The sequence below is a fragment of the Microtus oregoni genome, unplaced genomic scaffold, assembly GCF_018167655.1.
Source record: "Microtus oregoni isolate MIOR12 unplaced genomic scaffold, Mior012 000008F_ref0000371, whole genome shotgun sequence".
NCBI classification, from domain to species: domain Eukaryota; kingdom Metazoa; phylum Chordata; class Mammalia; order Rodentia; family Cricetidae; genus Microtus; species Microtus oregoni.
The window spans coordinates 38,727,989-38,749,846 of record NW_024543067.1 but is presented as its reverse complement, the minus strand read 5'-3'; the positions used below and the strand labels follow the sequence as shown (position 1 = coordinate 38,749,846).

At 47.5% G+C, this 21,858-nt stretch overlaps 2 protein-coding genes across 5 annotated transcripts; both read right to left on the bottom strand.

Moving 5' to 3' along the window:
* Positions 1 to 4,007: 4,007 nt before the first annotated feature.
* Positions 4,008 to 10,914, bottom strand: Znf627 (zinc finger protein 627). Its single transcript, XM_041656824.1, has 5 exons — positions 10,806 to 10,914; positions 6,305 to 6,312; positions 6,097 to 6,223; positions 5,856 to 5,913; positions 4,008 to 5,166 (listed from the first exon to the last, which is right to left on the bottom strand). Exons 1-5 carry the CDS (start codon positions 10,912 to 10,914, stop codon positions 4,452 to 4,454), a joined length of 1,017 nt encoding a protein of 338 aa, XP_041512758.1. The 3' UTR covers positions 4,008 to 4,451.
* A 3,425-nt stretch (positions 10,915 to 14,339) lies between these two features.
* Positions 14,340 to 15,911, bottom strand: LOC121451769 (phosphatidylinositol N-acetylglucosaminyltransferase subunit Y). Of its 4 annotated transcripts, none has more exons than XM_041657512.1 (2): positions 15,774 to 15,911; positions 14,340 to 14,959 (listed from the first exon to the last, which is right to left on the bottom strand). In XM_041657512.1, the coding sequence occupies exon 2, from the start codon at positions 14,689 to 14,691 to the stop codon at positions 14,476 to 14,478; it is 216 nt and encodes a 71-aa protein (XP_041513446.1). In that variant the 5' UTR covers positions 14,692 to 14,959; positions 15,774 to 15,911; the 3' UTR covers positions 14,340 to 14,475. The 4 variants fall into 4 exon arrangements, with proteins under 4 accessions (XP_041513446.1, XP_041513449.1, XP_041513448.1 ...); XM_041657515.1 differs by lacking the exon at positions 15,774 to 15,911 and adding an exon at positions 15,372 to 15,767; XM_041657514.1 differs by lacking the exon at positions 15,774 to 15,911 and adding an exon at positions 15,399 to 15,767.
* Between the last annotated feature and the right edge of the window lie 5,947 nt (positions 15,912 to 21,858).

Below are 21,858 nucleotides of genomic sequence, written 5' to 3'. Positions count from 1 at the left end.
TCCCAGTCCCAATGGTCTTTGAATATCCTGACCATTGGTTAGGGTGGAGTGGACCTGTATGGGTCATCTTAATGTCAAAAAGACCAAGTAACCACACCCTAGGTCAGGATGTGTAGCCATAATTGTCAACAACTCAAAACAAGCTAAAACTCTCTGACCTTCAGACAAGGTGGAAATAGGCTCACATTTTTTTGGGGCCTCCACAGACTGCAAAACAAAACTGTATTATAAATCTCCATTCCATATGAAAGGATGGCATGGGGTGATAAGTCATGAGGACTCTGTATCCAACAAGATTCATCATGTCTCATACAGTTGCAAAGTTGTTCCCATGTAGATAGATCCACATGCACATCACCTGTTTTTCTTGGTTTGTTCCTTCATGACTGCAGCCAACATTTTCAGGAGGTCTCCTCCAGTCAAGTCTTATCTTTATTAATTTTGAAGAATCTATAGCTTTTTGTTTCCTGTGAATACAAAGGCATAACCTCTTTCCCTAATATAACACATTTCCTGACTTCCATTCTGAAGTTAAGACATCCTTAAAAATATTTAGGCTGGTTTAATTCAGAAGTTTTTTCCAACACCCAGTGTCTCAGCAGCTGTTGTTGTTGTTGTTGTTTTTCTCATTGGCATTTAAAAATTTAAATTTAATAAAGCACTATGTAATCTATCTCTGGAGGTCTTTGTTACCCCTTTCTGTTTATTAAGCATCACTTTTAAAGTATGATTGAATCTTTCTACAGATTTCTACTGTTTATCCTTGTGAATTGTGGGTATACCTCTTAAAATAAGCTTTATGCTGTAATATTCAAAAATGGCTTTGTTTTACTAGAGACATATGCTGGAGCACCGTCACTCTTAATTTGTAAAGGTATTCCTAATATAGACATAACTTCTAATAAATGTGTAGTTACAGATGCTGACCTGAACTGACCAACTTCAGTTTGATATTCTGGCCTGCAAGAGACCCCCTCCAGTGTTTCCCAACAAGGGATGCCTTGTTTGTCCCTTGTTGATCTGCATTCATTAGTCCAATGTAAACCCCAGAAGGCTGGGGTCTTCTTTCTTTTATTATCTCTAGAAAATACATAGTTTCTAGGAATGCCTTGCCTACAACCCCTTTTGAAATGACCTTATTTGCCACAGCCAAGACATTTGACAACTTGGCTTTCCTTAAAACATTTAGAGATTACTTCTCCTATTAAAGTTGCATCATGAGATCCAGTATCAGCTATATTTCTAATCCATTCATCTATTGGTGCTGATCTTGTCTTTAGAGGCCTGATCACATTTTTGCATTCAGAATTAGCATTTTCAAAAGCCAAAGATTCAATTAATATCTGAATCTGATACTCTTCTATTTACAGCTGAAGCCAATCTTTGTATAATTTGGACCTTGTATAATTTTAGTAAATGGTTCAAACATCTTTTCTTGCTTCTTCAATCTTGTCCCAAGCACTTAAAGCTGCTGTGTGACATAGTGCCAAGGTGGCATTGTCATATTCAGCCTGCATGTATCTCAGCATGTTGACCTTCACTTAGAGTGCCCTTGGGAAATATGGATACCTCTAGCCCTATTTCTTTGTTCTATCTCCTTATCTTCTTCCACCATGATCACCAGCTTCCAGTACTGCTTTTGTCAAATCTTCTCAGTCTTGGGAATCACTCTATTGAATTGCCCAGGAATTTAATTCACAAAGGGTGAATGCATACTATATGAAATTACAGCTTCTTTTGATTTTTTAAATCTGGCATTGCTATGAGATGCCATTCAAATTCTTCATAATCTTCAGAGTATCTATCATCTGCTGGTATTTCTCGTATAGTAACCGGGTAAGCCAAAATTGGCTTTCTAGAAACTTTTGACTGGCCTCTATTTTATTATACAGTGGCTCAGTAGGCTCTTGTCTTAATCCCTGTCTTTGTCTTAGTATCTTTCTAATTTTTATTTATGTCTAATTATTTTTCTAAGGCTTGTCTTTTATGAATCCACCTTTTATATTTTTCATTCCCTTGTAGTCTAAAGCTTTTTTTCTTTGAGAGGGCATAGAGGGCTACTATGGGTAGTAAGAATAAAATATGAAGTCAGGTAGTAGTGGTACATGCTTTTAATTCCAGCACTTGGGAGGCAGAGGCAAGGGGATCTCTGTAAGTTCAAGGCCAGCCTGGTTTACACAGTGAGTTCCAGGACAGTCAGGACTAGGTGTACACAGAGAAATCCTGTCTCAAAAAAAAAAAGAATAAAATATGAAATACCAGAATGATAGTAATCATAATCAATATTAAGCAAATCTCAGTTGTCATTATCTTTTCATTTTCTGCTTTCTTAGCTACCTTCCATTTACAGTGATAAAGCATCATGAACAAGGCAACTCATAAAAGAAAAGCATTTAATTTGGGGCTTACCATTTCAGAAGGTAATGAATCCATGATGGCAGAACAAAAGCATAATGGCAGGTCCATCTGAGAGCTTATATCTTGACTTGGAAGTTGGAAGCAGAAAGGCTCAGAATAGCTTAAGTCTTTTGACTCAAAGTCCATCCCTGGTGACACACTCTCTCCAACAAGGTCACACCTACTAATCCTTCCCAAACAGTTCCATCAATTGGGGAACAAGTATTCAAATATATGAGCCTATGGGCCATTCTCATTCAAACACCACAGAAGTAATTTAATTGCCAGGCTTCTACAGCAAGATGGGAATATAGATCAGAATTCCCAGAAGCTTCTGGGCCAACTAGCATAGTATATGCAAACAATAGATCCTGACGCAAACAATTTGGGAAAGGCCAACACCTGGAGGTTGTTCTTTGTCCTCCACACTTGCACAAACTTACACTACAAAAACATTAAACACAACCACTTAGGGCTACAAGATGGCTCAGCAGGTAAAGGCACTTGATGGGCAAGTGTGGTAACCTGAGTTTGATCCCCAAAACCCATGTAATTGAAGGAAAGAATAGACTCCATAAAATTGATCTCTGACATGCACAAGGACAGGATCACACACACACACACACACACACACACACACTAATAAATGAAAAATGTTTTTCAAATATTGCTGCTGAAGCACTTCAGAGACTGAGGCAGAGGACTGTTGAGTTCCAGGATATTCTAATAGCAAGATGTAATCACAAAAGAAGATAAGTCTGGACTGACAAGATGGCTCAGCAAGTGAAGGCTCTCACTGCTAATCTTAATAACCTGAGTTCCACCTCTGGAGCTTGTATAAAGATGGGAGGGGAGATCCAACACCAGAGTTGACCTCCGACCTCCACACATGCCTACCGCACACTGCAACTGTAAAAACGGTTCATTCCCACAGGCCTTGCACTCAGTAGAACGGTGTCCTCTCACATTTACGCATGTCACCCCAAAGCCTTCTTCACAGCAACCGCTGTAACCTGGTCCCTGGGTGCTAACTTGGGAAATCATCCATCTTTTACAAACTATGTGTATGTATATTGAGTGCAGAGCCTGCAGCGGTCAGAGGAGAGCTTCAAATCCCCTGTGGCTAAATACAGTTCGCTGTAAGAGGTCCGACATGGCTGCTGACAACAGAACGCAGTTCTCTAGGACAGCAAGCACTCTTAACTACTGAGCATGCCCCAACCACTCTGAGACAGGGTTTCACTATGTAGATCTGGCTGGCCTGCAACTCACTATGTAAGCCTTGAACTCACATCATTCACCTTCCTCTGACTCTCAAGTACTGGGATTGATGACTTGTGGCACCCCTTTGAAGCAGTGTCATGTAACCCAAGCTGAGGATGACCATGGCTGAGGATGACCATGAGCTCCTGATCCTCCTGCCTTCACCTCCCAGTACTGGGACTAAAGGCCTGTGCCACCATGCCTAATTTAAGAACCCGTCTTCTATGTATCTTCTGGGCCACCTCAACAAAATAAGCTGTTACAGTTACACGCACACATACACACACACACACACACACACACACACAGACGCACACGCACATACACACATACACATATAGACACAGGTTTTATTTTTTTTATTTATAAGCTTTTTCTTCAGCCTCTTCACACATCACACATTCTAGATAAAATCTGACAGTTAACGGTTTTCCCATATTCCCTCCAGTAATTCTTTTCTGTACCTGAACTAGGATAGTAAAAGATTTTCTCAGATACCTTATGTGTCCTCAAATGACCCAAAGTGAAGGCTTCCCAAGCGCTAGTCACAAGAATCCTATACAACGTGAACACTTTCATGCCTTAGCACCGCACTGGGCGAGCCAAAGGCTTTCCCGCAGAACTTACATTTATAAGGCCCAACGCCAGTGTGCCTGATCATATGTCCTTGGAGGCCTGAATTAGAAATGAAGGCCTTCCCACAGCGGTTACATTCATAGGGTTTTTCCCCAGTGTGCATTCTTTCGTGTTTGCGAACTGAAGTTGAACAAATGAAGGCTTTCCCACAGTATTTATACAAAAAAAGGTCTCTCTCCCGTGTGAGTTCTTTCATGCTTACTAAGTGCACTGGGTGAATTAAAGACTTTCCCACACTCCTTACGCATGTAAGGCCCACCTCCAGTGTACCTCATCATGTGGCCTTTAAGGCCTGAAAGAGAGCTGAAGGCTTTCCCACACTCGTGACGCGTGTAGGGTTTCTCGCCAGTATGAGTCCTTTGATGGCGTCGAACTGAGCCCCAACAACTGAAGGCTTTTCCACACTGTTCACACTGATAAGGCTTCTCTCCGGTGTAGATTCTTTCATGGATTCTCAGTGAGCTGGGATAGTGCAAACCTTTTCCACACACATTACACTTATGCGGTCCACCTTCAGTACGAGTTACAACGAATTCCCCAAGGCTGGTAAAAGAAAGGAAGGCTTCCTCATGTTCCTGACACTCATATGGTTTGTCTTCAGTGTGAGACCTGGCACTGATGTGGGAAGAGTAACTGCTGAAGGCTGGCTCACACTGCTGACATTTGGAATCACGTGCTTCCTGTCTAGGGTGAGCTCTGCTAGGCTTCCTGGACGAGTGAGGCGTGAAGACTGTCCCACACACACTACACTCACGGAGTTTTACTTCAGTAGAACTTTTCTTCTTCAGATCATGGTTAAGAATTTGACTAAAAGTTTCTCCATAATGGCTACTTGGTCTGCTGTCACCAAGTCTCTCTCTAATATGGCTGCTGTTAAGACAAAAAAAACAGAACAATTACAAATGCTTTACTCACAATTTCAAACCACTGATAGGCTTCAAATTCATATATTTACTAGAAGGCTGAAGAGATGCCTCAGCAGTTAAGAGTGTACACTGGTCATTTTTTAATGCTTTTGTTTTTATTTTCTGTCTCTTTGTGTTTTACCTATTTGCATATATGTCTGTACACTACAGCGTGCCAGAAGACAACATTGAACCCTGGAATTTAACTCCAGCTCCAAAGGAATCTGACACCTCTGGCCTTTGTAAGCCCATACAAACACATGCACACAAATAAAATGTAAAAATAAACAAATAAATAAATAAACATGCAGATGGGTGGGTTTTAAAAAACTTAATGACAAACTAAAATTCTGTCTTTATGTGTACGTGTACACACGTGTACATGTGGAGGCCAGAGGTCAATCTTAGGTGTCTTCTTTGCTACCTTATTTTCTGAGATAGGGTCTTCTACTTTTACAAAGAACTAGCCAGTGTGATTAGGCTGACTGGCCAGTAAGCCCCAGAGACCTATCTATCTCTACCCCCCTCAAGCTGTCCCCACACCCGATCCTAGGATCAATCGCTGGCATAGCAGGCACTACACCACCTGAGCTGCCGGCCCAGCTCCTGAACATCTCTCAGGGGACATTCCTTTCTGTTTTCAGTGAGAGTTACCTTAAGAGTCTCCCCTGATTTCTGTACCAGTCTTCAACATTCTGGTTCCGTCTTTCTCCTACAACGCAGAAGGGAGAACACTGAGTTCTGAGAGAGAATGGACTAGACTCTGGGCCCGTGAATGCTACAATGACGCTCTGGCTATGCATCAGAGTATTCCTTTCCACACTGCCAGTCAGAAGCCAGCACGGATGGGCAGAGCAGGCTGTCTAGCAGGAAAGTAAGAAGCTGACATCCTTACCCACAGAAGCCAAGGTCACGAAGATTTCCCCGATAGCCTCTCTGTAAAGGTTCTTCTGGGAAGTATCCAGCAGAGCCCACTTATCCTGGGTGAAGTTCACAGTCAAATCCTCAAAGGTGACCAAGTCCTGAAACATTGCAAACATGTTTACAAGAGGAAGAGAGACACATGGCACGGAGAAGCTGTGTTCAATCCATAAGTCACTCACATAAGAGGCTACAGGGATGGCTCAGCAGTTAAGAGCACTTGCTGCTCTCCAGAGGACCCCAATTCCGTTCCCAGCAACCACAGTAGGCTGCTTATAATCACCAGCTCCAGGAGACTTCACACCCTCTTCTGGCTTCCTTGCAAGGGTAGAGTCAGCACACATAGCATATTCTAACACAGACATATACACATAAATAAAAATAAACCTTCCTTTTAAAAGACATTCACATACAATCCTATGGTCTCTACACTTTCAGTTTGTGGTAAATGAATACGGTTACCAGAATTCTGACCTTTGTCCACATTCACTTTCTCATAAAGTACTAACACCAAAACACATGGAACTGGTCTGTACATTCTGAATGTTGCCTTGCTTTGTTTTATTTATATTGTGTGTATATATCCATGCCCATGCGGAGGATTCAGGTGCTGTGCCCTATTACTCTGTATTATTACCAAGACAATGGGAAGAGTAATTGCTGAATGGTGTAGGAGGTCCTTCTGTCTATGTGTTGCTTTCATTAATGAATGAAGAAACTGCCTTGACCTTTTGATAGGGCAGAACTTAGGTAGGCAGGGAAGACGGAATTGAATTCTGCCAGGAAGAAAGCAGAGTCAGAGAGAAACCATGGAGCTGCCAGAGACAGATGCTGGGAATTTTACCCAGTAAGTCACTGCCATGTGGCAATACACAGATTAATAGAAATGGGTTAAATTAATATGAGTTAGCCAATAAGAAGCTAGAGTTAATGGGCCAAACAGTGTTTTGATGAATATGGTTTCTGTGAAATTATTTTGGTTCTGGGCAGCCAGGATGAACAAGCAGGCCCTCCTCCTACAGCTGAAGGCTGGTTCACATGGCTGACATTTGGAATCACGCGTTTCCTGTCTAGGGTGAGCGCTGCTGGCTTCCTGGACAAGTGAGTTCAGGGCCTCTCACTGAACTGAAGCTGACCATTTTTCAGTTAGGCTGGTTGACTGGCCAGTAAGTCCCAGACTATATCTCCACCCCCAGCACTGGGATCACGGGCATACAGCCTCATATACATGGAAGCTAGGGATCCAAACTCAGTCTTCATGCTTCTGCAGCAATCATCTCACCCACTAGGCCATCTCCCCAGCTGGCTTTAAGGTCCAGCTAGGTTGTCCCAGGCCAACCTCCTACTCATGATTATCCTGCCAATCCTCTCAACTGCTGGGACTGCAGCTGGTGCCACCATGTCCGACTTATTCATAGATTTATCGCATTCTCTCTGCCCCACTTTGAAACTGCACAAGATGGGCTGGAGAGATGGCTCAGCAGATAAGAGCCCTAGTTGCTCTTGCAGAGGACCCAGGTTCAGTTCCCAGCACCCACATGGTGACTCACAACTGTCTGTAACTCTAGTTCCAGGAGTTCTGGTACCCTCTCCGGGCCTGTAAGGGCAAAGTATGATGCACAGACATACATGCTGGCAAAATACTCACACACATAAAATAAAAATAAGCTTTCAAACTTATAATTGCACAAGAAAATCATCAGGAAGACAAAGAGAAAACAGGAGAGAGAAGCATGGGCACTGTGACCCTACAAAGTCTTCACAGTGCTGAGCATTAAAACAGTCTCCATGCGATTCACTGCCATTTCAGCACAAGACACATGTGACGTGCTGAGACAAGAGACCACAAACGCTCCCTCTAGCAGAGCCAGACACTGTACTGAGAAACAGATTAACAGCTACAATACTCTCAATTTTTTAAATTCCATTTATTTACTGGGGGTATACATGCCATAGCAGGTGTGGACATCAGAGTACATGTTTGTGGAAGTAAGTTCTCTCCTTCTGCCATGTGGGCTTTGGGTATTATCTCAGTTACTTTTTTTTTTATTGCTGTGATAAGACATCAAAAACCAAGGCAATTTACTGAAGAAAAGAGCTTATTGGGGATTACCGTGTCAGAGGGTAAGTTCATAACCATCATGTTGCGGAGCATGACAACAGGCAGGCACAGTGCTAGAGCAGTAGCTGAGACTTTATGTCCTTACCCACAAGGATTCAGAGAGAGAGAGGGAGACTGGAAATGACACAGCTCCCCTCCAGTAATACACCTTTTCAACAAGGCCACACCTCCCAATCCTTCCCAAACAGTTTCACCAAATGCAGACCAAGTATTCAAACATATGAACCTATGGGGACCATTCTCATTCAAACAAACACAGGACTCAAACTCAGGGTATTAGGTTTGGTGGCAGGAACCTTTACCGGCTGGGCTATCTTGGTAACCCAACAGCTACAGTTTCTAACACAGTTGAATGGGGATCATGATATGATGGTAAGTGGACTCACAATTATAACATACATAGTGGGGGGAGGCATGGTGGGGCACACCTGGAATCCTAGCACTCAAGGCTGAAACCAGATTGTACTGAGTTTGAGGCCAACTGGGATACATAGAAAAAATGTCTCAAAAATGGTGCATGCTTATAAGAAATGCTGAAGATACAGAGGCAGGAGGATCTTGAAGGCCAATTTAAGCTACACGTGGGGCTAAAGAGATGGCTCAGTAGCTACAGGACCTAGTCCATATCCCCAGCACCCACATAAAAAGTCAGGCATGACAACACAAGCTTGTAACTCCAGCACCAAAGAAAGGATCCCAGGGACTTGTTGGCCGGCTAGCCAGTCTAGCCAAATTGGCAAACACCAGGTTCAATGAGGAGTAATTATCTTAAACAAGGTAGAGGGACCAATGTCAATCTCTAACCCAAACCCCACTACATGTGTAAGCATATCTGCATACATGAGTATACATGTATATACCACACATATGCAAAAATGGGTGAACAAGGTATTCTTCCCTTAGAACCCTTCCCACTCTCAGAAATCAGAAATTCTCATTTTTTTCTTAATAAGTCTATGTTTATTTGAATATATTATATTTGAATTATCTATATTATATTTCCCACACACACACCTTTTGTGAATCACTAGCATAGCACCTGCCTCCCTGGGTCCAGATGATGCAACGTTCCCAGCTTCTTCTGAAGGAGGCACAGGTGGACGACAGGATGTTATCTCTGCAACTTCCTCCTTTACCCAAAATGAAATCCCACCCACATTTCCCAGGGCACAGAAACCGTGGCCTTCACAGGCTTTCCCGTGCCCTACATCAATGGATACAGAATGTAAACCTGAAAGCTGGGGTCTGAGAGGATCGTACAGTGCTACGTAGAATGCAAGAAACCCTGGGCTTGACCTCCAGCACCCCATGAGCTAGGAATGGTGGCACATAGCTAAAAAATCCCAGTTTGGGAAACAGAGACGGGAGGTCAAAGTTCAAGAGCGGCGCTGAAGAGATGGTTTATTTGTTCAGAGCATTTGCTCCTCTTCCAGAGGACCCAGGCCCTGTGCCAAGCGCGGAGCCTCACACTTATCCCTAACTCCAGTTCCAGGGGAGTCCCGTGCATCTTAGAGAACACAGCTCCAAAGAGTTTCCTGTTAGTCAGTCAGCCAGTAAGGCAAAACTTTAGACTTTGTAACAGCCATTCAGCCAAGCCTGGTGTCCTATACCTGTAATCCCAGCACTTGGAAACTGATACAGGAGGATTATTAGTTTGAGACCATTCTGAATTGTGCAGTGAAACCATATACAATAAACTCATGCTAGTAATAAGTAAAAGACTGGAGATGTAGTTCAATGATAAAACTCAAAGCCCTGGGTTCTAGCCTCGGCACTACAAAAATCAGCCAACCAACCAAACCAACCTTCGTCCTAAAGAAAAGTTGTCGTTAAGATGTATGTTTAGAATGTAGAAAGGTCACCAGCTGAGACAGAACAGGTATGTAATTGCAGTACTTGGGAGTTGAGGTACGGTCCCCGAGGATGAGTTAAATTCAGCATAGAGAGACTGCTGACCAGCACGCAGGAAGACCTGGGTTCCATCCTAGCACCGTTTAAACTCAAAACCAGATGGCACTAGAAACCGTGTTGAGAAAGTGAGAAAGAGTAAGGGGAGCAGGGGAGGGAGAAGGAAGAGAAAAAAACTAGAAAGAAAAAGAAAGGTCGTGGAGTGGGGGGTTGCTACTGGACGTGTGGAAAGGGGAACCGGAAACAAGCGTCTTCATTGGCAACAGAATTTGATTTTTTTATTTTTGTTTTTGTTTTTCGAGACAGGGTTTCTCTGTGGTTTTGGAGCCTGTCCTGGAACTAGCTCTTGTAGACCAGGCTGGCCTCCAACTCACAGAGATCCACCTGCCTCTGCCTCCCGAGTGCTGGGATTAAAGGCGTGCGCCACCACCGCCAGGCCAACAGAATTTGAAAAGCTAGACTGGAATAGGGTCTCTAATTTAAGACCACCAGTAAATCTGTACAACACAGGGGGGAAACTGGCCCCCACTCAGGGAACAGGGATGGGCTGAGGACCCTCGGGCAGCAGCTCCTCCCGCACTCTGCACAGCTCGGATCTTGTTGCAGCTCTGCCCACCCTACGGCCGAGCTGCAGAGCAAGGCCGAAGCCGGACCTAGCGGGAGCCCGGACCCAAGCGGGTAGTGGGAGCGGGACAACACCGGACACAAACTGGGCACAGATTCCCTAGTGACGCAAGGATGCGTCACGTAGCACTTTTCCATCTCCGGCTGCACTCACCATCCCGTTGCCCAGGAGGTCCTACTGACGCCCTCCTCCGGGTTCCGGGTTCCGGGCCTCTCTTCAGGGCACAGCAGGACACGGACCGAGGCAGAGACCCCAGCCAGCAATGCCCAGCCAGCCCCTCCCAATAAGAGCCTCAGTCCTTTGCTGGCTTTGCGAGGCGGCGCCCGCCCTTTCCAGCGGCGCGTCTCATTGGACAGTTACTGCAGTCCCGCCCCATCACCCTGAGGGATAGAGGGGAACGATGGGGATAAATTCCTGTAAGCATCCTCCAGGTCCTAGAACCTTAAGTCTAGAATCTCAAACTGATTGGGGCAGCTAAGGAGAAACGTACATAAACTGTCTAGCTTTTTTTTTTTCTTTCTTGAGACCGGGTCTCATTAGCACAGGCTGGCATCGATGAACTTAAGTAGCCAAGGATGAACTTGAACTTCTGATCCTTCTGCCTTTTAAGTGCTGAGATTATATATAGGTGCTATCATGCCCGGCTGTGTTTTTGCTGTGTTGGAGATGTTACTTAGAGCCTTGTGCGTAGCAAGCAAGCACTCTACCAATGACTACACCCCCAGTTCCCTGACCCTTTTGGGTCTCTTTTCTTTGTAAGAGGACTGGGTCTATATAGCCTAGGGCTGGCTCCAACTCCTCCCAAGTACTAGAATTTCATTCGTAGGACACCTGACGGGCCATGGACTTGTTTGCAGATCACTAAGGAGTGCGCTCTTATTAGCTCTGCCTTTGTCCATCTCAAACCAGCTGAAATTTTTAGATCCGGATTGATGGAGCAGACATGAAAACAAAGAGACCAACCTCCACAGAAGCGGACCGTTCTTTAATCAGAACCACAAAGGGCAGTGGGAAGAGGGGGTGGAGTTTCATAGCAAATCAAAGGGAACTTTTGGAGTGGATGATCCTGTCTGCAGGTGTTTCCCTACAGAGGAAGGTTGTGCGTTATCAAGAAGGCATCGCCCAGCTCCTAACCACCGCAAATGTTATCAGTTTGTCAGCTCTCACCGCTCAGTTAGCTCCGCTCACCACAAAAGCCCTTCAGAAAACACCACCTTTTCTTTTTTAAATATATATATATATATATATTATGTATGAAATATTCTGTCTGTGTGTATGTCTGCAGGCCAGAAGAGGGCACTAGACCTCATTACAGATGGTTGTGAGCCACCATGTGGTTGCCGGGAATTGGACTCAGGACCTTTGGAAGAGCAGGAAGTGCTCTTAACCTCTGAGCCATCTCTCCAGCCCCCAACACCACCTTTTCATTACTAAGAGTCTGCAAAAAATGTCTGATGGGAACTGGAGATGTACCTCAGTTGGCAGAGTCCTTGCCTAGAATTCAAGAAGCCCTGGATTTAACCTCCAGTAGTGTTATTTTAAAAACAAATAAAACATAAGAAGGCCCAGTGTGGTGGCACAAGCCTTTGATCCCAGCTTTCCAGAGGCGGAGGCAGGTGGATCTCTGAGTTTGTGGCTAGACTGGTCTACAGAGCAAGTTCCAGGCCAGCCAGGGCTACACAAACTATGTCTCAAATAATATTGTTTTTATTACTGGAGGGAAACACACTATGGCATGACTTTTTTTAAAAAATGCGTATGGGTATTTTGCCTGCGTGTATGTCTGTGCACTGTATGCGTGCCTGGTGGAGGACTGAAGAGGACATTATACCATCTGGGAACCACAGATGGTTGTGAACTGCTCTGTGAATGCTCAAGAGCATCCAGTGTTCCAGCTGAGCCATCTCTCCAACCTCCAGGGACAGTTCCCGGCCTCCACCATGTGTCTTCAGGCTTGCACAGCTAGCACTCTTATGCCATCTCACTGGGCCTGACAGCTAAGCTTTTGAGATGAGAGCTATAAAATTCCACCCTCTGCTCACACCAGCACCACTTCTCTGAGGAGGTGGACCTCGGATGCCTTCTCACCTCACACTTCACCTCAGACCCCTGTTTCTGGAGCCTATAAGGCCTCTAAGTGCTACCCCTGGGGAGGCCAATGCAGACTTGGATCTCCCATCTGATATCGACCATCTCTTGTCTTTACAAAGCTTGTTTCAGATGGACAAATAGAACCTGGCTGGATAACATCAAATTGGTTTTTAAAAATCTAGAATGAGCCAGCGGTGGTGGTGCACGCCTTTAATCCCAGCACTCGGGAGGCAGAGGCGGGCAGATCTCTGTGAGTTGGAGGCCAGCCTGGTCTACAGGCTCCAAAGCTACAAAGAAACCCTGTCTCAGAAAAAAAAAATCTAGAATGTTAGCCCCAAGGGGCCAAGGATGTTTACAGAGTTTGTTTGCTACAGTGTTTCTTACTGGAGTCATGGCTCCTAGCTCACAGCACACACACACACACACACACACACACACACCCCAGCCCCATAACCACTCTCACAGTGAACTATTCTCACCTCTCCCGTGGCAGAGGTACCTCACTCTTCTCTAATAATTGCAGAAAAGGTGCTCTGGCTTGCCCAGAAGGGAGGGTAGAGCTCCACCTCTGGAGCTCTACCTCCTTCCTGTACTGTAGGACGACTCAAAGGAAAAGGGATGTGAGGGCAGACTAGAACCCACACACCACCGCTCCTCCTGCCCATGGCCAGGAGCCTCCACACGGTCTGGTGAGGCGTGGGGCTGCCTGCCCTATCCCAGCCCTCAGACTGGAGGGGACTAGGGCAAGTCCAGACAGCGGGAAGGTTTGGGGAAGGCAGCCCCCATCTCCTTGGCCCCTCTACCAGCTGGGACTTCTGGTTCCCCTAAACTGACACTCTCTAAAAGGATTTATTTTTAACTATCTGTAAGTCAGGACCTGGGCACGCACACATGAGTACAGTGGTCTGAGGGGGCCAGAGAGGGCACCAAGTTACAGGCAACAGCTAGCCACCCCATATCGGCACTGGGAACCAAACCCTGGTCGCATTCTGCGCTGGTTAGTTTCTTCAGCTTGACTAGAGTCACCTAAAAGGGGAAACCTCAAGGAGTTGTTTTCATCTGATTGGCCCATGGATATGTCTATGGCACATTTTCTTAATTTCTAACTGATATAGGAGGGCCCAGTCCACTCTGGGAGTATCAACCCTAGGCAGTAAGCCTGGGCTGAAGGGCAGATGAATGTGAACTGGGGAGCACAGTTTGAGGTTAGTCTGAACTAAAAGAGAAGAGAAAGGAAATGAGATAGTCGGCTGGACAGATGGCTCAGGAGTTAAGAGCACATACTTAACTTGCTACCCTCACAGAGGACCCAAATTCAGCTCCCAGCACCCATTTCGGACGGCTTCAGGGAATCCAACACTCTTGTGGCTTCTTCGGCCACCCACACGCACATGCACATACCTACATCCGGACACGTAATTAAAAATAAGTCTTAAAAAGAAAAGAAATAGTCTTCAATAGACTGGTGGTCTCCTCTCCCTCAAGACATTTTATTGAAAGTGTTATTCGGCTACAGCACTGATGTCAGAATCTGCAAACCTCGAGGGCAGAGCCCAAGTACCAAGAATCTCCAGCGCAGATTCCCCAGCGAGGGGGGCGGGGCTGCGCTAATTATGTCTGAAGAGCTTCAGCCCCATCCAGGTCCAAAGGTGGAAGAACACGTACACGGGCACAGTGACTGGCAAGAGCAGGCTGTAGAAACACAGGCTGCTGGCGCTGGTGCAGTCCTGGGGGAAGCCTTCCTCCACAGAGGCGGAGTAGAACAGGCCTGCCAGGGACACCAGCGGGATGAGGACAGTCAGGGTGGGCAGGGACGGGATCATCCTCCTCCCTTCTTAAAAGGTAAACAGTATCACGAAAACTCGGTTGCTTTCAAGGTTCTGCTCCGGTCTTTTCTTCCCTTCGTCCCGACTCCTCATTCATCCAGGCATGAGGCCATGCTTCCTAAAGACACACAAGGAACCCAGCGGCCTGGGGCCGGTGGTGCGGGCTCCTCAACCTTGTTCTGACCCGATCCACCGATGCACCGACAACTGCAGCAGTTACCAGGGACCGCAGACAACACACACGTCCCCCGCAGAGCAAAGGATTCTGTACGAGAAAAGCACAACCGAGTGACAAAATGGAGGGGAAAAAGGGAGGGGAGAGCAAAGGAAGGGGTACAGAGAAGCAGCCAGCAACTCCAGTACTGAGCGGGTTAGAGACGAAAGAGGATTGCTGAGACCTGCAGGTTGGCCTCGAACGTGTGGTCCTCCTCCATCAGCGTCCCCAAGCCACTATGCCCAACTAGTAAACAAATCTTCTAAAAAGAGTGCCTTCCAAAACTGCCTGTGGTGACTCACGCCAGGAATATCAGTACTGAGGGGGAGGCATTAGAATGGCACCTCAAAACACCACAACGTGTCATCTAGTCCTTTGGGAAGTAAGTAATTTGAAAAGTAGAATGACGGGCAGGTGCTGATCGTGTTTTGTGAACTGGGGACGTGAAAGGAGGCCTACAAACCCTGATTCACGTTAGACGAAGGCAGACCTCAGCACCTGAGTGGATGCTTCCCATATGCCGAGGACCGGCTGGGGACCAGCACCGGAACTGGGAGATTCGTCACGAGCCGCCTGCCATCACTGCACTGACCGAAAAACAGCACCAGCTCTGGACCCACGGGGACGCGAAGGGGTACCGGGGTCCCGCTGCCACCTCTGGCCCGCGGAGGGAAGCGATGGCCAGGCGGACAGAGCCGAAGGGAGCCGGACAGAGCCGAGCCGAAAGTGAACCAGTCAACCGAACGGAACCGGAGGCGTCCGTGGCGCAGACGCCTATCTGGCGCGAGGCGGCCAAAGCCCTGCCCCTGCTGCTTCCAACAGCTCGTCCGCCGGGTCTCTCGGGACCTCCTGACCCTGAACTCACCGCTCGCGGGCCAGCAGGGATCCCGGGGCAGGCGGCGCCTAGCCGTGCCCGTCACCGCTCCTCGGAGGCGGGGCACCCTCGGCCAGCGGCCCCGTCAAATCGCCTGCAGGGGGCGGAGCGAGAGACCCAGATCCCGCGATGGAACGGACCCGCGCGTGCTCATTGGACAGCGCGCGACTTCGCCCGCGCTCAAGCTCCGCCCCCGAGGTCTTGGACGACAGGTAAAGCCAGAACCGCGACGAGAGGCGCTTGATAGAGGGGTCCGCGGGCTCCCCGCAGGCTCTGGCTGGGCGTCCTGTGCGCGGTTCCCGTTGGAGGTAGGATAGGAGCATATTTGCCGCAGAGTTTATTCATGGCTTTCCAGACCACATTCAGAAGCCTTCCCTACTTCTCTAATGGATAAACTGGAAGCCGAAATCCCTGAGCCTCTAAAGTAGAAGGAAAAGAGTCTAATCGGTTGTTTTACACATGAATTTGTGAATGTCAAAATAATGGTTTGGACCGGTGTGATGGCTCAGCGAGTATAGGCGCTCGCTGCCAAGCCTGACTTCCTATTTTCTCCCATTATCCTCTGACTTCCTTTCACACAGGTACTGTGGCACTCCCGCGTGTACTCACGTAAAAAGTGTAAAATGTTCGTGTCCAGGCGTGATGGCATACATCCCTAATCCCAGCACTCGGGGGGCAAAGACAGAAGGATTTCTGTGAGTTCAGCCTGATTTACCCAGCAAGATCTAGGTCATCCGGACTGTATACAAGACCCTGTCTGGGCGTGGGCTGGCGGTTAGGGGGATTCGTGTTCGCAAACGCTATCTGTCCATGTTGCCAGCCACTACTTGCATACGGATACAGAGTGGAATCTCTAAGTCCAGAGTACAGAGGAATGAGGCTGAGCTTGGATTCTATGCGCTACTGTACAGTGGCCTCCACCCCTTCACCTTCCTGCAAGCCAAAAGATCAGAAAGTTTTTCCTCCCAGAAGTCCGTAGCAGTGTAGAGTCCGTGCAGTTTTTAATTGGACCACAAGGTGGCAGAAGAGGGCCAAGAACAAAGCTGTCTTGTGGTCTGTACACAGTTGCTTGCCTTCCCACCTGCACGCACACACAAAAATCAGATAATAAACGTTTTTTAATTAAATATTTTAAAAATGGGACAAAACTTAAGAGCCAGCAAGAGAGTTCAAGTGGTCGAGGCACTCACTACACAAGCCTGACTCCTCCAAATTGTCCTCTGACCTCTGCGTGGAGAGGAACACATCCACATTAGATAAACAAATACACCCGGGTGGTCGGCCGACATAGCTACCTTAAAATCTGGGACTTGGGCACCTGTGTGACAGGCTTTTCCTGTATGGATGCACTGCACACATATCTCACCCCAGGAAGGGCCCCGTCTCAGACCAAAGGGTGGTCGTCATCAGATGTGGTGAAGCAATTGAGTGAGCTAATTTGGTGAGACGGTGAGTTCTGCTGGGGTTGCTTCCAGGAATGTGGGCGGGGCTCCTTACAGGCGTGGCAGTGGCTCAGAAACAACTGCAGCACCGAAGCCTGCTGGCGTGGAGCGCGGTGGCCAGCGCTGCTTGACGGAGTTGCAGCATTCGACGTCGCAGACCACCCTGCTCAGCACCTTTGACCTTCACTCTCAATGGTTCTCAATATTAATGCCTTTCCCTTTGGGAAATTTTGTGCGGGCTTTGGTAAAGGGCGGAGATGCGTACAATGGTAGCCTCTCTGAACAAAATAATACTTTGGAGGAAAAATCCCCGCCACTATGGAACCAGGAAAGTGAGAGATCCCAAGGGTGAAATGTCTACAGTGCAGATCCGGAGCCTAAACCCATTAAGGGCGGTTATGACCAAGTTTTTGGTCCCCAAATGAATTCATAAAGCCGGATTTCTGATGCTGATTACGTGAGGGTTTTTAATTCAAACTCGAGTTTGGTCGAGTTTCCACACCAATGCAGCACAGTGGGTGAGAGAAGTGCAGCCCCGAACCCGGGGAAGGGGCAAACTTCCCTCCCGTAATCAGCTCATTCTATGACTTAAGATGAAGCCCTTCCTTTAAAATGGAGTTTGCAAAGTCAGGTCCTCACAGGGCAGGAGTTAAATATGGAGAACTCAGAATGGTGCAGTGTCATGGGAGAAGAGTAAGACATCAGAACCTTCCCTTTGGGAGCCATGAGGGGAACAGGCCCACTTAGTAATACTGTCTGCTCCCCAGAAGTACTTTTCCCAAGGTCAGGAATTTGGGGATGGACGTCCACTCCTGGGGGCTTGAGGAAAGTTCCTGCTTGATAAGGCAGTCATTTTCCTGTCTCTAGCAAGAGGGCCTGGTGGGCCTTCCAGAACCCTTAACTGGTGCCTATTGTCAAGGTCAATGCTAGGTAACTCACCTCCCCCACCCCAGCTCACGAGCCTCTTGTCTCCTGTTTGATCCGGTGTGAAACTGTTTAAAAGGTTTAATCCCAGCACTCAGGAGGCAGATCTCTGTGAGTTTAAGGCCAGCCTGGTGTACAGAACAAATTCCAGGAGAAGCGCCAAAGTTACAGAGAAACCTTATCTCAAAAATTTTTTTTAAAAAAATCTTTTCTCAATTGAATGCTGCTGGCAGCCATCCCAGTTCACCCTCAGATCATGTCTCCTCCTTCTCTCCCCCTGCTGACTCCACACCTTCTCTTTGGAACCTGAACCGCCCCCCACCTCACACACACACACACACACACACACACACACGCCACCCCAGCTGAAGCAGATCTCCAGTAGCCTATGCCAACCTGGGTGTCACAAAAGCTAGGAGCTGGAGTGCATTGCATGGCCTGCCGGCAGCTCAGCAGATTGAAGAGCATCCTTTCCAGGTGGCTCCTGGCTCTCTGCTTCTTCCAGGCAGCTGGACTTGTCTGAGAGTCTTCCTTGTAGCTTGGCTTGTCTGAGAGACGTAGTCATCATTCTCTCTCTCTCTCTCTCTCTCTCTCTCTCTCACACACACACACACACACACACACACACACACACTTGCAGGCAGAGGGGCATAGTGAATCCGGTCAGCTTCAGGGATATCCTGAAGCTCTTTTGAGTTGCTTTCTGCCTGTATCATGAGCTTTTCTGCAGGGTGGACTGTTTCATTCTAGGAGGGAACCGTTGTCCAGAGCAGTCAGTTCTGACCTCTTCTGAAAACACGGCTAATGGCACTTGTTATCTTTCTCTTCCACTTTTCAAATTCTCCCCACTGGCTTGTGTTTGGATTCAGGCATTATGCTGGCTCCTGTCACCTAGCAGGATGAACCCAGGCAGTACCCTAGCCAGCCCAAGGTCCTATGGCTGCTGGGTCACTATGAAGTAGCAAAGGTCCCTTTAAGAGACAAGCTCCAGCCACACTCCAGCTCCCTGCTCCCGGCTGCCCTTCTGAAGAGGCAGGCTGCTCCTTCCCCCTTCTTCCTCTTCCTCTCTGTATTTCTTTCTCTATTCCCTCCCTCACTCCCTTCATCTCAATAAAGCTCCCACATGAGCTCTGCCTGCATGGCGTGTCTGTCCCTCCCTCACCAAGGGCTCCCCACCTTGCTGGGTGGCCCGCCAAGGTCCTCCTTGTGCTGTTTTCCAACAGCTTGTTCATTAGGTCTGTTTCCTTGTATGCATCATCAGAATACTTAGTTGCTTCTCAGCAGGTCCTTTTTCTTTGGTCTGAAAGTTGAGGAAGGCCAACTCACAGCTTTGGAGAAGCGCTGGTCTAGATTTCTTTGAGGCAAGTGCTAAAATTACACTTTTGAGGCAGGTACTAAGTCCAGAAAACAGCTGAGAATCCAGAAGCTCCCAGACGTATGCAAGAGCTCTGGCTATGACCTTCAAAAAAATATTTTATGAGGTTGGAGAGATGGCTCAGACATTAAGAGCACTGGTATTCTTCCAAAGGACCAGAGTTCAAATCCTACACAGTGGCTCACAACCATCTGTGACTCCAATTCCAAGGCCATCTATTGCCCTCTTCTGGCCTCTGCAGGCTGCACACACAGTATATAGACATGTGCCGGCAAATAACCATACACATAAATCTATAAAATGTATTTTATTACATCTATTTATTTGTGCATGGACATACACACGTGTGTCGCATTGAGCATATAGAGATCAGAGAACAATTTGTGGGTGTCATTTCTCTCCTTTCTTCATGTGGGTCCCGGGAAGCAAACTTAGGCTGCTGAACCTAGAGTTCAAAGTATTCTTACCTGGTGAAGACACAGAATTGGACCTGGGACTCTGCCCCCTGGCGCAGACCCAGATTAGCTTGTCCCTTCCCCCCAGCTCAGCCTTGCAGTCCAGTCCATCTCCAGTCCCAAGCCCCAGGAACATGAGTAACCTACTGGGCTGGGACTTGGGTGGGAGCTGCCCACTACTCCTGTCTTCCACCATGCTGTCCACAGACCTGCTCTTAATCCCGTGGGGCCTGCATGCAGGAGCTCCTCCTTCCACCACGTCAGAACTCCCTCCTGGGGACTCCACCTTTGGGTGTGAACACAATCCTCCCTAGCTCTTCCCAGGATCCTTCTCAGCATTTTCCTCCTAGGCATCTCCATTCCTCTCTGCCACCCACCGGTCTGCAGAAGCACTCACCACCAGTGACCCAGAGCCAAAGAGTGCACCGCCCATCCAAGGAAGACCAACACCAAGAAACATCTCAAACATTGCAAGTCCAGATGCCTAGACCCGCCCCCCCAACACACACACACAAAACATGAACAGCCAAAGCAATCATGACTCCATCGGAATCCAGCACCTCAGTTACACTAGGGCCCGAGAAGCACAATATAGCTGAAGCAGGAGACAAGGACTTCAGAATAGCAAATACGAATATGATAAAGGGCCTCAAGGATGACAGAGAAACCTAATGAAACCTGTGAAAACACAAGAGTTTCGGTGACCAGGCAGCAACAACTTCCCCAACCAACCTCTGCCACATCAGCCACCACTGGAGCCACAAGCCTCACCTGCACCAATTGGCAGAAGAGGTGTCTGAGCTCCCAGCTGAACAGCCCTGCTCTCTAGGTCCTAGTTCCCTGGGCACATCCCTTGCCCTCCCCCACCCGCTGCAGTGCCAGCTACGAGTAGCAACATCCTCCCCGTATCAACCATCCCCTGCCATATCAGCAACCACAGGCCACAGGCCCCACCTGCACTATTGGAGGAAGAGATGGGTAGACAGCAGTGTAAGAACACATTCAACATAGAGTAATATGTCTCCACCAGAAACTAGTGGCTCTACAACAGCAAGACCTCAACATCCCAACACAGATGAAGCAGAAGAAAACAACCTTAAAAATAGCTTTATGACCCCCTTCCCCTCATGGATCAGACCCTGTAAGCTACAAGGCCCACTCTGCCTCCAAGCCCATGCATGCCCCACGACCTCAGAGAAACTCTGAAGCATAGGCTGCTACTGCACACAGTAAGAGGTGAGTGATCAGCCAGCCAGCTGGGCACCCAACTCTCTAGGCCCTTGGTACCAGGGCAAAAACCGGGCCCCTCCCCCACCTGCTTCAGCTTCACTAGGCAGCCAGCAGCAAGCTTCCTGCAGGTAGGCTGCTCCAACCCTGCCCCCCATCCATCAGACCCTGTAAGCTACAAAGCCCACTCTGCCCCCAAGCCCACTCATCCCCTGCAACCTCAGAGGAACTCTGAAGCACCAGCTGCAAATACACAAAGCAAACCAAGAGAGTGAGCCAAGAGAGAACTCAGCGGCTCCCTGAGACACAGTGACTGCACTAAGCAGACTAAGAGCAGCTCCTTAAGACACAGACAGCAACTGAAGGGATTGGACCAAGAAGCAAAGACACTGCCAACACCAACTAGAAGAAGAGCTAGGTAGGTGCCAATGCAAAACTTCATTCAACAACCTAAAAAGCAACATAGTAAAACCAGAACCCAGTGGTCATGCAACAGGAAGACCTGATCATCTTAACCCAGAAGAAGCAGAAGAAAACAATCTTAAATATAACTTTATGAACATGATAGAGACCTTTAAAGAGGAAATAAAAAATCCCTTAAAGAAATGGAGGAAAAGACAAAAAAAATGGAAGAAATCAATAAATCTCTTAAA

Bases quoted from the DNA above. Each gene is read 5' to 3' on its own strand.
- LOC121451769 (XM_041657512.1), bottom strand. From the start codon at position 14,691: ATGATCCCGTCCCTGCCCACCCTGACTGTCCTCATCCCGCTGGTGTCC.
- Znf627 (XM_041656824.1), bottom strand. From the start codon at position 10,914: ATGGAAAAGTGCTACGTGACGCATCCTTGCGTCACTAGGGAATCTGTG. The intron at 5,914-6,096 runs GTAAGGATGTCA...TCTGCGTTGTAG, and splicing joins CGTGACCTTGGCTTCTGTGG to GAGAAAGACGGAACCAGAAT. The intron at 5,167-5,855 runs GTAACTCTCACT...TTGTCTTAACAG, and splicing joins AATCAGGGGAGACTCTTAAG to CAGCCATATTAGAGAGAGAC.